The sequence below is a fragment of the Pelobates fuscus genome, chromosome 4, assembly GCF_036172605.1.
Source record: "Pelobates fuscus isolate aPelFus1 chromosome 4, aPelFus1.pri, whole genome shotgun sequence".
NCBI classification, from domain to species: Eukaryota; Metazoa; Chordata; class Amphibia; order Anura; family Pelobatidae; genus Pelobates; species Pelobates fuscus.
The window spans coordinates 117,123,069-117,141,539 of NC_086320.1; the positions used below are offsets into that span (position 1 = coordinate 117,123,069).

The following is an 18,471-nucleotide window of genomic DNA, read 5'->3' on the forward strand; positions in this document are numbered from 1 at the left end:
GAAAACGGTCACCTATGCTGCAATATTTCTTTAGTCTATTTTCAAAAAACGTGCAGTAAATCTTTTATGGAACGTTTAAACACTGAGGCATGTTCCTTCCTCATCGATCCATCTCGTTTTATGTAAAAGAGATTTTGACCTTACTGGCTTTACCAACACAGAGCATCTGTAAATTGCAGGTTTTTATCATTAGCAATTATGAAGCACCATTTTGCAGCACTTTACAATTATACTGGGGGTATATTTAATAAAAACAACATTGACAAACACAAGAGCTGAAGAAGGCCCTGCTCAAACAAGCGTATCATCTAGGAGGAGGGGGAAAGGAACACAAGAGGAAGGACAACATGCAAGAACGGAGAAGTGGTTGAAGGCTAATTTAGCTTGTAAATTTGTTAAGTGGGAGAACTGAAGGGTGAAAGGAGAGTGTGTGAAATGACAAGTGAAGTGTGAAAGGACACTAGGGCTATTCAATGAGAGAAGTGTCACCCAGGGTGGTAGATTTTTTTTTTGGACTTTTTGTAGGACTACAGGCTGGAGCAAAGTCTACTAGGAAGAGGTAGGACATTCCATAGAATTGGAGCAGCCCTTGAGAAATCCTTGAGATAAGATTTAGCAATGTGGGAATGAACAGAGGACAAGAAAAGGTCACCTGCAGGGCAAAGGAAATAAGAAGTGGTTTATTTATTATATAAAGAAGAAATTTAATGAGGAGTGGAATTGTTGAGTGCTTTGTAAGTTAGTGTCTCTAGTTTGAATCTATACAGGAAGCCGATGTACGGGCTGGTAAAGGTGTGAGGTATGAATGTAGTGGTGAGTAAGGAAGGTAAGCCTGAATGCCCCATTACTTACTGATTGAAGTCGGGCAATGCAGTAGTTTGGCGAGACAATTAGGATCGAGTTACAACAGTATACACAGAATAGGATAAGCACATGACCAAGTGCCTTAGCTGCATCTTGTGTTAGATAGGGGTTAATAGAAGTAATATTTTTTTGCAGTAGAAGTCACAGAGTATACCGAATGAGCGGAGAAAAAGGTGAGACTTAAATCAAAAGGCAGTGAGCTTAAGAGGATGTGGTGGGTGTTCCATTGACCTGCAGAGAGACAGATTGAAATGGAATGTATGAAGGGGGAAAGAAGAGAAGTTCGGATTACGTTATAGAAAAAAGAAAAAGAAAAGCATCCACTTAGAGATCGAATGCAATTAATGACGCAATCTAGGAGGGCAGGGCAGAGATTTGGTGAGCAAAGGTAAAACTGAGTCTCATCAGCTTATGGATAGTACTGACATCCAGGGGAATACTGGTGGATCACATGGGTAAAAAGCAACTTTAAAGATGGTTGAGTGGAAATAAAAGGAACACTAACACCACCATAACAACTTAATCTCAACGAAGGAGTGCTTGGGTGCCATCTTACCATCAAGAATTAAACTTTCTTTGAACAGTTTGATTAAAGTTAGTCCCTTAAACCTGACAGCTCTGACTCTTCTCTTCTTTCCTTTGGCCACCTTCCACTACAGAATGGTTTGTCTTGGTTGCCAGTGGAAGACTGATAGGGATAGCATCACTGGTCACTCATTGAGAGTAACTGTAAGTACTATTACTCATAGTAGGGTGTCAGTGATAGACTGAGAACTCCAAGCCCTAGGTGTGCATAAATACCACGTGCCAGATACATGGAGAAATTAATACAACTCAGTCTAAATACCAATCCTTTAGTTCATCCAATTTACAATGTGGTAAAGAAACCATATATCATCGTTACAGCATGAAAGAATGGTTGAATTTGGTGGTCAATCTATTTTCAACATGTAACTATCTTGGAACCTCACATCTAATCAAAAGAAACCTAAATGTGAACAGCAGTTGTTGTCTTGTCTCACTACTATTCTTTACACTAAAGCTTTAATTAGCAATTTGTGGCATTATACTAAGTTTGACGACCACCTGATTCTCGTTATTGCATTTAGAGCCAAATCTGGCAGCAAAGAAGATACATCTTAAGCACTGTGGTAGACAAAGAAGGGCAGCTGCTCTTCCTCCTCTCCCCCATTATGGTGGACGACGCTGGGTAGCTGTTCCTTACTTGTGCGATATCACGTTTCAAGAACTCAATGAGATTATGTTTCAATAAAACACAGTTTACTGTTATCTATATGCATTTATTATATACACCTATAGTAGACAGACATGTGTATGTGTGTTGTAAAATAACTTTTATTCTTATATGACTATCAAAATGACAGCAACTTTGTGTTCTTTTTTTTGAGGAGTCATGCTTTTGTACTAATCATTTCATTATCATTTTGCCTTAGGCATATTACAATGCGTGCTGATTTATTCCGACCACAATGCTTTAACTTGGCATTTCTGCTGTGAGCAGTATCATTCTATTAAATATACTTTTCACCTTAAATCAGCGGAAATCTGAGTTAATCAGATACAGAACACACAATCATCCAGCTTAATGACCTAGAAAAATAACCACATGAAGCCTAAACACAATCTACACCCAGAGAGGGTTTGTTGGTGGTCAAACCAATTTATACAACATTTACTAATCTCATGAGTATGGGATTCTTTGTTTTTGTTTAATGTATTCTTTTAGTTTATTTTTTTTAAATTGTAATTTTTGCAATTTTCTAAGAGTGCAAAAACAAGATTTAAAAGGTGTGATATGTGGCACTATAACTCACACAATAAGAGCAGCAACCTTAAAGAACCACTATAGTGCCAGGAAAACAAACTAATTTTCCTGGCACTACAGGGGCTTTAGTTCCCCCCCCCCTCCCACCCTCATGGCCCCCCTTCCGCCGGGCTGAAGGGGTTAAACACTTGCCTTTCTCCAGCGCCGGGCTCCCACGGCGCTGGGGAATTCTCCTCCCTCTTCTGACGTCAGCGCCGTCCGACGTCCGTGCATGCATTTAATCAGTCCATAGGTAAACATTTCTCAATGCTTTCCTATGGATGTCCAGCGTCTTCTCACTCTGATTTTCAACTGAAACTGCTATATTTACAGCTGCAGGGTTAACACTAGATGGACCTGGCACCCAGACCACTTCATTTAGCTGAAGTGGTCTGGGTGCCTATAGAGGTCCTTTAAAAAAGTGCAATGGCTAAACACTTTACACACATAAAATACAAAAGTTATAACAAAGAAGCACTACATTTTATTATAAAATTTAAAGCGGCACTGTCGATAAAATTATGAAAAACATATACGGACTGTGTTGGAATTTCAGTGAAATTCCACCGAGTCAAAAAATATACTAAGACAAAGTGGTCCCTATTTTTCCTAAGCTTGACACTTCTAGAAACTTGTCAGAGCTACCTCAGTCTAGAAGTCTCAATTTCACAGCCATCAGGGTAGCTGTATCTATGGAGGATCTCGGGGTCTCTGTACTACAGCAGTGATTTCAGCTCCTGGTGCTAAAGTGTCAGGAACAAAAGAGGACCGGCCAGAAGAGGGACAAGTTTAGGTAATTAAATCTCACCTTTCCCTGTCCCTCCAGCCACTGGACCACCAGCTGCAATGTCACTGTCGGGGGCCTTTGCAAATTATGCAAAGTCATCCGATGATGACAGTGCCACTTTAAAATAATGTGTCAAACAACATATTAAATGATTACCATCTATTTCTCAATTGCATTAAAATACTACAGTATAACAATTGAATATATAGTTTCACACAGTATTTTACATTGTATAATTACATTTAGCGCACCTTTATTACAATTTTCTAAGAGGTAAACCGATTTGCACAAAGCAAAAACAGAATACATTAAAATTTTAAAACTACTTCGCAAAACCAATACACAACTAAAACCTAGTGCTCATCTGGCTAACGAAAAATAAACAAAGTACAGTGATTTAGAGGGAAGTTGATAAAGGTGAGCACTAGTAATCTAATAAATTAAATGACTATATTAAACAACAATTACTTCTGCATATAACAACGTTGTTTGAACAAAGATGATTTACCACAAGGCTTGCAAAACAATTACATAACTCCTTACTAAAGATAGTTTGAAGAAGTAAAAAGTCCCTGCATATATTCTGTCAATATGTATATCGGAAAACAATATGCAGGTGCTCAACTGTGATGTCACAGATGCAGCTTTTTGTATTTCATATTAATTAATCCACCCATCATTATATTCCTTCTTTGATATACAAATGCATCCCCTCCATCCCATCCCCATTTTCAAATTGGAAGTTCCCATAACAACAACATGGAACAACCCATGGAATGCCATACCTTATCTACCTATCCAAATTTAGCCTAGCCTCCAGAACATAAAACCTCTTCACTACTTACCCATTTTAATGCCCCAACCGTGGGGTTGCAAACTACTAATTTAAACTCTTCTACTTACATCTGTTCACTCATTATCAAATAACATTGCAAGCACATCTGCTGGGAGTTACAGAGAGAATACAGAGTCATAGAGAGATTTCAGTAAATGATATTAAAGGGTTACTATAGTCACCAAAACAACTTTAGCATAATGAAGCAGTTTTGGTGTATAGAACATGCCCCTGCAGTATCACTGCTTAATTCTCTGCCATTTAGGAGTTAAATCATTTTGTTTATGAACTCTAGGCACATCTCCCTGCATGTGACTTGCAGAGCCTCCCTAAACACTTCCTGTAAAGAGTCATCTAAAGTTTATCCTTTCTTTTAATTTAGAATTTCTTATCCCCTGTTATGTTAATAGCTTGCTAGACCCTGCAAGAGCCTCCTGTATGTGATTAAAGTTCAATTTACAGAGCAAGAGATAAAATTGTTTAAGGTAAATTGCATCTGACTGAAAGTGAAACCAGTTTTCTTTTTCATGCAGGCTGTGTCAAGCCATGGGAGGTGTGACAAGGGCTGCATAAACAGAAACAAAGTGATTGAACTCCTAAATGGCAGTGAATTGAGCAGTAAAACCTGGGAGGCATGATCTATACAGTAAAACTGCTTCATTAAGCTAAAGTTGTTTAGTGTTCCTTTAAAACCTATTCACATAGCATTTTTAGAATTTCACTTTATTGCCTTGGTATCATGCAAGTGATTTTGTAAAAACTGACAATTGACGTGTGTTTCAATGTGCATGACTTTGTTAATAAACCAGGAGTAGCAGTATATATAAAGTCAACTTGAACTGTTGACAGAACCAGGCTTTATGTGACAGGTTCCAATCAATTCTCATTCTTAGTCCCATTTAATAAGTTCCTTTTGATTGACACAACTTTAAACAAATAGCCTTAATGAGTAATTCCACTGGCCTGCATGATCTTTCTCAACATTTAAAATGTTCACATCCCCACAAAGTATAACATGTAGAACCCTGTAAATTGCTCATGAAAAATAGTGAAGTAAAGCATTGTGCACATACCAGATAGAGGCGGTTTATGAGAATGAAGCTTGCATGGTACGCTAACTATCAGCTTGTGCTGTGGAATAGGAGTTAGATTACATGTTGGTTCCCTAAAAAAGATATAAAAATAACATGGTTAAAAAATAATGCAAATGACCAAAATTCTAAAGAAACCTTTCCCCAATATTTTTGTCTTTATGATTAAGTGTGTCCTTCTGGTACCTCCTATGGATGTCTCATACATAAATATGTTTGTATATCACATTACATGTAACTCATCATAAATCAAACGTGTTTCCTGTTTCCCCACAAACTTCACCTTTCTGTGGGGTTGATCTTGGATTTTCCCCATTCTATATCTCTTTGCAATGGTCTGTTTATAATTATACAATTATGTTGCCATTTTCTGCCAACTGAAAATATTGGAAGCGGGGAACCAAGACAATGTTCCTGCTCTCCTCCATATTTGCATTGTATGCCCAAGCTGTGCAAGAACAAAGTGGATTGTGATGTCACTTGCTAAATCTTTAATATATATTTTATAAGAAAACTGAGCAGCACATGAAAAACAATTAACACAAGTTATAAGTGATTATCATTGTCATCTTCAGTAGTGTAATTTCCAGAGAATTGTGAGCACAGTTATAATGTTAACAAATTATATAATTAATACACTTAACATTCACATATTTACATTTATTTTATGTGGAACTGGCTACACCAAGCTTGCTCCTACTACTGACTGCAGCCGGTTTAAATTCAAACTGGCAGTCTAAAGGAAGTAAAATTAGGATATTGAAGCATTTACCGGACATGGAAAATCAGTTGTTTAATTTAAAGAAGACAGATAAATGGCACATTCTGTTATAAATGCCAACTGGACCTCTTAATTACAGCATTAAGAATAAGCAAAATTAAAATGTATTTACTACACAGAGATACCTATTTGTATACACTGATCAGCCACAACATTAAAACCATAGACAGGTGAAGTGAATAACATTGATTATATTGTTACAATAGCACCTGTCAAGTGGTGCAAGTGAACAGTCAGTTCTTGAATTTAATGTGTTGGAAGCAGGAAAAATGGACAAACAAAAAGATCTGAATGACTTTGACAAGGGACAAATAGTGATGGCTGGATGACTGGGTCAGAGCATCTCCAAAATGGCAAGTCATGTGGGGTTTTCCAGGTATACAGTGGTTAATAACTACCAAAAGGTGGTGCAAGGAAGGACAAAGGTGTCAAAGTCATGGGTGCCCAAGGCACATTGATGCACGTGGGCAGCAAAGGCTAGCACTTCTGGCCAGAACACACAGGAGAGCTACTGTAGCTTAAATTGCTGAAAAACATAATGCTGGCCATCATAGAAAGGTGTCAGAATACACAGTGCATTGCAGTTTGGAGCTTTGCAGCCATAGACCAGTCAGAGTGACCATGATGTCCACTGTGATCCACTGTCCACCTCCAAAAGCGCCTTCAATAAGGTCATGCGCACAGAACTCATGGAGCAATGCAAGATGGTTACCTGGTCTGATGAATCATATTTTCTTTTAGCTTAGGTGGATGGCCAGGTTCATGTGCACAATTTACCAGGAGAAAAGATGGCAGCAGGATGCATTATAGGAAGAAGGCAGGCTGGCAGAGGCAGTGTTATGCTCTAAGCAATGTTCTGCTGGGAAACCTTGGGTTCTGGCATTCATGTGGATGTTAATTTCACATGTACCACCTACCTAGAGTTGTTGCAGACCATGTACACCCCTTCAGATCACTGTTTTTTGCTAATGGCAGTGGCCTCTTTCAGCAGGAAAACTCACACTGCCACACTGCATAAATTGTCCAGGAATGGTTTGAGGAACGTGACAAAGAGTTCAAGGTGTTGCCTTAGTTTCCTAATTCCCCAGATCTCAATTCGATTAAATATCTGTGGGTTTTGCTGGAACAACAAACCTGATCTAGGAGGTTCCATCTCACAACTTGCAGGACTTAAATGACTGCTAATGTCTTGGTTCCTAACACCAAAGGACACGTTCAGAAGTCTTGTGGATTCCATCCCTCGATGCATCATAGCTGTTTTGGCAGGATAAGGGGAACCAACACAATATTAGGCAGCAGGTATTAATGTTGTGCCTGATAAGTGAACTTAATACATTTTTTACTTTTGCTCAAGATTGAGTTGTGTTTATAGTCAGCAACTTTAACATCATACACACAAGTAATAATATATACACACTATATTTATATATAATCACACGATACTTTACCTGGGAATGGAATTATCATCTTTTTGAAGTCTTCCAAGTACTAATATTTCATAAGGCTTTTTATGATCTGAATCAAGGGGAAATACCAGTTCTCCAGATTTGGTTATCTGGGACAAAAAAAAAAAAAAAAATCCAATATCCAATTAAAAAAAAAAAAAAAATCACTGTATATCTTATCAGTATTAATGAAAACAGAAAACATTTAAAATTAGGCTGCAGATAAGAATCGGTGTTAAATTTACAGTAATTGCTTATTAACATCGTTTTTTTTTGCATCTTTTAAGAAGCGCCTTAAAAAACCCATCTCTTTAGGAAAGCTTATGGCCTCCAAGACTAACCCCTACCTCACATACCTGTCTCTTGCCCTCTCCTAAGGGGCAGCCCACCTTATTTGACTGCAAATTCCTGTCCTAATGTGTGTTACACCCTACCTCCTATAGAATGTAAGCTCGATTGAGCAGGGTCCTCTTCAACCTATTGTTCCTGTAAGTTTATTTGTAATTGTCCTATTTATAGTTAAATCCCCTCTCATAATATTGTAAAGCGCTACGGAATCTGTTGGCGCTATATAAATGGCAATAATAATTATAATAATTTACAGAACTGCAGAATTTTTGCATAAAGTGTACATTATGAAAAGGGTATATGTTTAAACGTTCTATCACTCCCCCAAAAAAACTCACTTTATTCAATAATTTTTCTGAAACTGCTGCTCTTACGCTTTGAACAAAGATAGGTACATAGGCTTCTCAGCTTGCCAAGGACAACTCTCACAAATATTCTTAACAATGATGCTGGCTAGCATCAATGAATGTGTTTGTATCTAATGGACTGTAAGCTCTGACGAGCATGGCTCTGCACCCTATTTGTCTCTATCTGTTCAATGTCACACACCTACGTGGTTTCCTCATTTAGAGTATTGTACAATCTCTTGGTATGCTATCAAGAAAAGTTAATAAACAAAATAAATGCATTGGTGGTAAATATCATTAAAAAGTACTCTGTAGAAGATACAGATGTGAAAGATGTTAATGTATATACGTGTCTGTGTGTGTGTGTGTGTATATATATATATATATATATATATATATATATATATATATATATATATATATAAAATTTGCCTTACCTGTAAAGCTAAACAAGATAGCAGACACAGCTTTTTTGTTCCATGTATTTAGAACTATGGTTACTGCAATTTCCAGTGATTAAAAAATTATGTGAACCTTAATTGTATGTGCCCACTACTGAATGTGATTTATGTAGGATAGAGATGTAAAGTCAAATATACAGTTAATTTCTATTAAAACATACTCTAACTATGAGTGTGTTCTCAAAAGTAAAAATGCTTTCACATGGCTGATCAAACAGGTCAAATGTATGGATGATACTAAATAGCTTTATGAACAGATTTATTACATTTTCCAGATTGTGTTTTTGACTTTGGTTTTTATTATTATTATAATTTTAGATAACAGAGTTTATGGTAATTTACAATGAATATTGGAATTACAAAACATTCTATTTATGACTAAGACAACAAAAAAAGAAATGATAAAGAAAAAGGTGACAAAATATGGTGTACTGTATTGAGTATGTCATGCACAACCATCTCAGCTGAGTTAGCCTAGTTTTTAAGCACAGGTCAAACATGTAAGTTATGTAAATAAAACAAATCATGGCATAATTTAAAGAAGGGAGTAAAAAAAAAAAAAAGAAAAAATACCAAACGCATTAACCAATAAAATACAAACAGTGGAAAAGGAGTTAAACGAGCAGAAGACTTGATATTTTTGTTGTGATGTAAAGTTTGCACTTTACGTTAAAAAGTTGATCAACAATGAGCAGACAAAATGGGTGAAGCTAAAAGCAGCACTGTTATTTTGTTTTAGCTGTTATGTATAGGTGGAGCAGATTTTTGCTGCATTGTTTGGTATATAGGGTCATTACAAAAATTATGCTTTGCAGTTAATTCCTGTATAGAAAAGGTAAAAAAAAAAAATAAAAAAAAAAAAGACAATAGTTTGTTATCACGATCATCATTATAACAGGGACTAGCCTTACTCAGTCCTTCACTTTCAAATGCAAGGAGTACAAATAGATATTTTTAATGCCTGCAAATCGTGTCTGCACTGCAGCATGCATGCGCATTGCAAGATTCTGGAATGGCCATTCCTCCAGCATCCAATGACTTTTTGTTAAAAAAAGAAAAGTAAATATTTACCTTTACCCAGTGCCATTCTGCTAGGGTTTTGATTGACCAATGAGGGAACAGCTCTTCCTTTACAAAGCGCAAGTGCTTCTGTCTGTTGGTAACCCAAATGATCACAATGCAGTCAGGGTAAGCCAGAGCAGGTACAGGAAGTTGTTTAATTTCCACTGCAGATAAGTAATTGTAGCTTAAAAAAGAAATAAAAAAAATTATATTCAAATGTCAAACAAATATACATTCAAATTGTATGGTTACATGATAACATACATTCAATTTGTACGGATGGATGATATTATTTTAAAACATCAGGTTTTATTCACTAGGGCCAGAATTGCTAATTTTAAGGAAAAAATAACAAACAAACAAAAAAAAGGTGAAGTGGAGATTGTTCCCCTAATTTGCTATTTTGACCTAAAATTTGCAATTGCCTTGTCAATTCTTCATATGCGACCAAACCCCATGTGGTACAAAGCCGTCTTCCGTCAAAAGTGTAACGAGCCATGTAAGAAAATAAATGTTTAAGGAAATAAAGAACAACAGTGCCACCAAGAGGTTAGTATGATCTCATTTATCAGAATCAAGCATTTGTGTTTTATTTTATAAATATTATATAGTAAAATAAATTGCAGTATGTTATACTTTTTTTTTTTTGCTTTACAGATCTCATTTTAAAGTGCCAATAAATTTATCTGGCAGGAGAGAGAGAGGTGACAGACAATATAGAAATCCTAAATCCATATGTTTTCAAGTGTCTTCAGAACTGTAGAAGCTGATTGTCTTTATTTCAAGTCTTCCTCTCCTCGGTATCCTTGAAAGTCCCTTTGAGTATTGTGATTTCAAGGTTATGAACGAAGTGATTTCTGTAGAATTTAATTAAACTGGAGCCAACCAAAAAATATGGGCAACAAAATAACTAAATTAACATATCTCATGCCAAATTAGTATGCATTTATATAAATTAACACTTCCTAGATTCATGCCGAAACTATTAGTGTGGAGTATTTTCACGTTATTATCTGGTGATTTTGCAGACACTTTCAGGTGAAATATGACCATATAAGAGTGTTGGACTTTGAACAATATTGCGGGCTATCACTGGAAACAATGAAACAAGTTGGCACTGACAAGAACTGGCCTTAGGCCTTTCAGATACCCTGGCCACACTCCATCCCTGGCCACAGCCCCTCATCCAATACCTCCCTCAATTTAAAACAAGGATCAGCAACATTTCTGCACGAGGGCTAAATACCTTATTATTAAATGGATAGAGAGCCACTGTTATCTATATATAGCTAAAACATTAAGATTCTAATACATTTATTCCTAATTTCATATCCTTATGTGGGATTGTGATATTTATGGGTATCAAATAAGGGAGTTATCCACTGAACAGCTCCCTTTTCTGGTATCCTTAAATATGGCAGTCCCACATACGGATAGCAAAGTATTAAACTACCTACTAAACACTGAAACATCCAAACTAAGAAAGCTAATTTCTTATATTTTATCTTTCAGCTGTTTAGTAGTTGACTCCTTAATGTGCTATCTTTATGTGGGCTTGCAATATGTATGGACAGCAAAAAAGGAGTAATCTACTAAACAGCTCCCTAATTCAATATCTGTATATTTTGGCAATCTCATATGAGTATAGCAAATTAGGGAGTTATTCAGGAGTTAATAGGACTTTTTTTTAAAAGGAACACTATAGTGCCAGGAACACACATGTATTCCCGACCCTACAGTGTTAAAACCACCATCTAGCGCCCCCGGCCCCCTGTTGCCTCCCTAAATATAGTAAAATCTTACTTCTTCTGTCTGCCTCTGACCTGCCTGCTGACATCATCAGAAGTTGTGATCTGAGCCAATCACAATGCTTCCCCATAGGATTAGCTGAGACTGTCAAGGAGGCAGATCAGGGGCAGACCCCGGACAAATCAAACACAGCCCTGGTCAATCAGCATCTCCTCATAGAGATGAATTGAATCAATGCATCTCTATGAGGAAAGCAGACTCTGTCCCTTATCTGCCTCCTTGGCTGGCATCATCAGAAGTATTGATCTCAGCCAATCACAATGTTTTAGGAACAGTTCTGGGCTGTCTAAGTCACATGTGCAAAGGATGTAACTAGATCCCAGCAAAAAATAAGCAATAACTCTGGATGAGCAACATTTCAAGCAAAAACATTACACTTCCAGATTCCTATTTAGTTCATTAATTGTGGTTGGAGTGACCCTCTAAGTGATCTGTGAAATATTACTTTACAGCTCATTCTTTTAACATCTGTTCTGCACTGTATGTAAAAGTGAAATCCCCTGATGTTCCAAAATAAGTTCCATTGGTCATGCCTTTTTTCGTCCCGTGGGAGGGCAGTACCATGAAGAAGTCTATGAATGCGATGGAATACGTTGAGGTCATGACAACAGAGATCTGGAATAACAATTACCTTAGAAGGCAATAGAACAAAAGACTGGTGAAAAAAAGTTTTTTTGGTTGGCTTCTTTTTTGCTGATTTTGTACTTGATTTTATGTGAGTATTTTTTTTTTACTTTTGTAATTAAATATTTGTCTATACATTTTTACGCTACAAGCAATTTTTCCTTTAAAATGGGGTGTATTTCGCTCCAAAATAGCAATGTAAACAGGGCGTCTACTTTGGCTTTACTATCCTACACCTTTTGTGATGTCTTATGGTGTTACTTTGGGAAGAAGAGAAGTGTACCTGGGAGTGCAGCAAACAGTGGACGTAATTGATATAATTAGATGTATATACCCTTTTTCTTTTAGAATTTTTTTTACAAGTGTTAGAGTAATTGGATTGTTTATATGTGGCCCCTAGAACCGCTACCTGAGATGTCAAATTAACGTGTTGATTCCTCTGTGTTTCTAAATAAATTGCTAAACTAATCAAGTAGCCTTGTGAGTCATCCTAACTAAACAGGCATCCTAGCCAAACTAAAGATAAATTGGGTATAATATTAAAAGGGAACTGTAAGCGCCAAAATTACTATATCTTAATGTAGTGGTTTTGATGGTTTCCCCTGTTGTTGCACTCTGCCAAATCTAAACATAGCTGTTTTTAAGAAGCAGCAATGTTTGTCATTTAGGATAAATATGAAGCTTTAGCTGCCCCTAGAGAAACTTTCTCCTGAAGACTTTCATTAATTGAAAGTCTTCCATTCTGCAGGACTATACTTGGATTCAATGCTTCTCTATTGAGAAGTCTTCCGGATGGAAACCATAACGTGCCAGGTAAAAGGAGAGTTAACCAACTTTTTTATTGCACAGTGGATGTGACATGTATGCCAAGTAAGGAACATGAACATGAGCAAGTGTATTTTATTTGTTTTTAAAACAGTATTTATTTGAGCTAATATGGAAGGAAAGAGCCAAGAGAGGTGTGAGGTATTCTTATGGTTAGGCAGTGAAGAATCAGCAAGGTTCTAATTTGATGCTTTCAGGGACTAATTCTTTCCTAAAGTAACAATATTTGGAAAAACAAAATTGTGAAAGGAAAGAAACTCTCCAGCATTATAAATGTCTTTATTTGTAATTCTGAAAAGTTTAGAGCACAGTTTAGATATGTGCTCTCCACACTCTCAATAAGATTTGACTTGCCGGTAGCCCTGCTCCACCTGCAACAAATCACTAGTGATGATCTAACGGGAAATGGAATGCTACTCATAGAGATTTATTGGGAGGGAGGGAGGGTGGATGCAAAACCAATACATCTCTATGATTAGACTTCACTTTTGCCGTGAGTAAGTGCTCTTGTCATCCGGCAGGTGTTACCAAGGGGCTCCCTCTTGAAATTGGCACAGTTTAATAAAATAAGACTGCAGGGACACTGTTACATAACAAAGCACTTCAGCAATATGGGTTTAAATTTCTGTGCATGTCCTTAACATGAACATGGTTATTCACTACTACCCTTACCTTTTGTGTCACTATACCCCACTCCCTCTAGCATGTAAGCTCATTGAGCAGGGCTCTCAACCCCTCTATTTCTGTGCATCAAACTTGTCTGGTTACAAATACGCGTGTGTTAGTCCACCCATTGTACAGCGCTACGGAACTTGTTGGCGCTTTATAAATAATAATAATAATAATAATATCGATCAATGCAAAGCTAAGCACTTCGAGGTTAAGAATGCACAAGCACACCCTAAATGGTAGTGAATTAGGGATAACAACACACAAGAAGGATTTGGGGATTATTATAAACAACTTACTAAGCAGCAAGGTGCAATGTCAATCAGCAGTTGCTAAGGCCATTAAAGTATTGTCGTGTTATAAGGGGCTTTCATTCTCAGGATAATATAATTTTGCCTCTTTATAAATTATTGGTAAGACCACAGTGAATATGCTGTGCAATTTTGGGCACCTGTTCTAAAAGGATATTATGGCAGTAGAAAAAGTACCTAGGCGGGCTACAAAATTAATAAAAGGAATGGAACATTTTAGTTATGACATTTTTTTAAATTGAAATCTTTTTAGTTTAGAAAACGGTACCTCAGAGGGGTTAATTTAGGAGATATAGTATAAAGTAAATGAAAGGGTTTTTTTCAGTAAGAACAATAAGGATGTGGAAATATCTGCCTGAAGAGGTGGTTTTATCAGAGTCTGTACAGACGTTAAACAGCAACTGGATGAATACTTGCAAAATAAATTATAATAATAATATTCAGGGATATAATTTTTTAGTAAGTTTGGTTACAGCTTCTTAATCCAAGAAGAAATCTGGCTGCAAATCTTGGATCAACAGCAAAAACAGATGTGAGAAAGGCAGAACTTGTTGGATCCATATCTTTTTTCAGGATATTTAACTACCTACACACACACACATGCTTAACTACACATCTGCAAGTGTCAACAGACAATGCACATAGTACTGGTACATTACAGACAAAATAACACCACTCTATCCAATCACATACTAAACACTTAAACTACAGAGACCGGTTAAGTATGATGTGAATTGTAGTTCACCATCACCTGTATTGTCAAAATTAGCTATGATTTTGCTTAGGCTGCATACTGTCCACTGTGTGACCCAACCACTGACAATGCCCTACATACACCTTAAAAGAGGTTTCTTCAGCGAATACAGGCCTCTCATCTCTCATGATACAATACATTAGTAGGCAGTTACTACTTATTTAACATCATTAAAGTTGGTGTTAAGTATCAACTAATGGACTTTTAGAAATAATGGCATTATTAGTGATGGGTAAACAAGACAAACATTTAAAGATACACTATAGTCACCCAGACCACTTCAGCTCAATGAAGTGATCTGGGTGCCAGGTCCCTCAGGTTTTAAGCCGTCAGATGCAAACAAAGCAGTATCAGAGAAACTGCTATGTCTACATTTGGGGTTAAGCCAGCCTCTAGTGGCTGTCTTCCGGACAGCCACTAGAGGCGCATCTGCGACGCTGGAGGCATAATATGCCTCCATCGCGCAGAGTGTCCATAGAAAAGCATTGTGACGTCGGACGGGGGAGCCGACGTCGGCGGGGGAGGAGAGGTCATCAGCGCCGAGGAAGCCCAGCGCTGGAAAAAGGAAAGTGGCTGAAGGGGTTTTAACCCCTTCAGCGCCACAGGAGGGGGACCCTGAGGGTGGGGGCACCCTCAGGGCACTATAGTGTCAGGAAAACCGCTTTGTTTTCCTGACACTATAGTGGTCCTTTAATTCTAACATAACATGTATAACATATAGCAAGAGTAGGTGAAAAGGGCCCTGCCAAAACGAGCTCTCAATAAGTTTTATTGAAAAACAATAATAGCCATGACACATTTTTCTGGGTAAGACCATGGACATGAGGAGAGCACAGGAAAGTCTTATCGGAGGGTCATTTTTCTAAAAGTGTTTTTTTTTTTTTTTGCTCGGAATACTGAAGCTGAGGAAGTGGATGTGGTGTCCACTACACGCGGTGTCACAGTAAGTTTTTGGACAAGATACTGACATTTTCAGCAACACATTGTTGGCTTGATTGTATAAGTATATAGCAATGAATAAAGGTATGTTGTGGTACTTTAATATATCAGTGTGTGGTTTTATTGTCAGCTAGTGGGTTATCTTAAGTCTATGCTTGAACCTGCAAGCACTTTATTTACCTAAATAACTTTAGCTAAATAAAGCAGTTTTAGTGTATAGATCATTCCCCTGCAATTTCACTGCTCAATTCACTGCCATTTAGGAGTTAAATCACTTTTGTTTCTGTTTCTGCAGCCCTAGCCACACCTACCCTGGCTATGATTGACAGAGCCTGCATGGAAAAAAAACTGGTTTCACTTTCAAACAGATGTAATTTACCTTAAATAATTTTATCTCAATCTCTAAATTGAACTTTAATCACATACAGGAGGCTCTTGCAGGGTCTAGCAAGCTATTAGCAGGGGATAAGAAAATCTTAATTAAACAGAACTTACAATAAAGAAAGCCTAAATAGGGCTCTCTTTACAGGAAGTGTTTATGGAAGGCTGTGCAAGTCACATGCCGGGAGGTGTGACTAGGGTTCATAAACAAAGGGATTTAACTCCTAAATGGCAGAGGATTGAGCAGTGAGGCTGCAGGGGCATGTCCTATACACCAAAACTGCTTCATGAAGCTAAAGTTGTTTAGGTGACTATAGTGTCCCTTTAATTATGAACTATTTTATAATCATATTCAGAAAGTGTCCATACCTACGTTGGATTCTGTAAGGTTTAACATCAGGTTTATGTGTCTTCGGGAAGTATGGATTACACAGACAACAGTTGTTGGTATATCCTCCTATTAATATTATTATTATTGCCATTTATATAGTGCCAACAGATTCCGTAGCGCTTTACAATATTATGAGAGGGGGGATTTAACTATAAATAGGACAATTACAAGAAAACTTAAAGGAACGATAGGTTGAAGAGGACCCTGCTCAAACGAGCTTACAGTCTATAGGAGTAAGTTTAGGTAGTCAGGTAGTGCTCTGTGTTTTTACAGGGCACTTTTTATGTTTGCATACATGACTGGTGGCTTATTTAATTCCTCTTTTTGTCCCTTTTCACCCTAAATTCTTGATTTAATTTTACTAGACTATGATGTAATTTTAATCATTATCTTATTAGATAATAATATTCTAACCATTATTATGAGATATGCGTGGCAGTTGCATAAATTGTAGACAGAGATTAATCACCCGCAATCCAACAAAATACTAAAGAAGAATATATTATAGTAAGAATTAATCTAGCATGATACTTTGTTTCAAGTACAGAATTCCAAGTTGTTTGTTACTTGGGAGTGAGTGCCCTCTAGTGTCCACAGGTAGTTGTTACACCAAAGCTTGACAAATTTTCTTTCAATCGAAGGGCCAGCTTTTGGGACTCCCATGACAAGCTGAACACAGAGGACCCGTTTACAATCACGACCTCAGTGACCCCTGTATTTCCGCCACTGCACATTACATCACATGCATCGACGGCATTGGCACTAGCAGTGTTGAATGGCCTGACAAACAGCTGACAAAGACCTAGCGTGTTACACTATTTAATGAGGTGTTGTTATTATTAAGCGTATAGCAGCTTATTAGGGAGTTATGTCAAATATTGTTGCATTCAAACAAAATGGTATAATGTAACAGTTGCGTACGTGTTTCAGACAAGTGGCCATTCTGATTGAGGAAAAGTGTGAAGAAAAAAGGTGTACTTTGCATCTACTTCTTTTTTACATTGGACGCAATTAATTGAGAACCAAAAAAAATAATAATTAAACAGGAAAATAAAATATGCCAAAGCTGCAGTAAGGAATATTTTGTTGCACAAAAACAGTGAGCATAATACATTTTGTACATAATCCTCAGTATGTTTTATTATTACAACACAACTTTGAGCTATTAGATAGATTTGCTTTTAATTATATTAAATAATGGTTATATTGATATTGGCATCAGTGTCTTCCTCTAATTTTAATAGTTGCTAAATATTGTGTTTTGCTTGACATTTCAAACACTGTACGTTTGATTCTATCATATTGTGTATGTCTTTCTGTCTGTCTTTTAGGGTGTGTGTGTGTCTGTTGTAGTGTGTCTGTCATGGTATGTGTGTGTGTTTCTATCGTGGTGTGTGTGTGTGTGTCATGGTATGCGTGTCAGTGTATGGATCAGTCTGTCATGGTGTCTGTCTGCCATGGTATGTGTGTTTGTGTCATGATATGCGTGTGTCTGTCATGGTATATGTGTGTCTGTCTGTCATGGTATACAGGTGTGTGTCTGTCTGTCATGGTGTGTGTGTCTATCATGGTATCTGTGGCATAGTGTGTGTCTGTCTGTCATGGTGTGTGTGTGTTTAGGCTACCAGATCCCTTCCGTTCACAAGGGTATGGTGTTTTTACTCACCTTTTTTTTCCCACGCCATGCTCATCTCCCCTCGACTGGCCCTGCCTCTATGGCTGAGATCATCAAGCTTGATGATCTCAGTCAATCCAATGTTTTCCCATAGTATTTGCTGCAAAACACTGCAAAAATCAGCCTATCCTCATAGAGATGCATTAAATCAATGCATCTCTATGGGGAACATTCAGCGCCTCCATGCAGAGCGTGGAGACGCTGAATGTAGGTGCAACACACTGTGCAGCACTGACACATGAAACAC

The 18,471-nt window shown here is 37.3% G+C and overlaps 1 protein-coding gene across 1 annotated transcript in view; it reads right to left on the minus strand.

The window, feature by feature from the left end:
- Nucleotides 1-18,471, minus strand: part of METTL4 (methyltransferase 4, N6-adenosine) — a 147,410-nt gene that overhangs the window by 68,091 nt on the left and 60,848 nt on the right. The window contains exons 5-7 of the mRNA XM_063451507.1: nt 9,856-10,030; nt 7,632-7,738; nt 5,385-5,476 (exon numbers count right to left, since the gene is read on the minus strand). Of these exons, the coding sequence (XP_063307577.1) occupies nt 5,385-5,476; nt 7,632-7,738; nt 9,856-10,030 (374 nt within the window). The remainder of the gene's footprint in view (nt 1-5,384; nt 5,477-7,631; nt 7,739-9,855; nt 10,031-18,471) is intronic.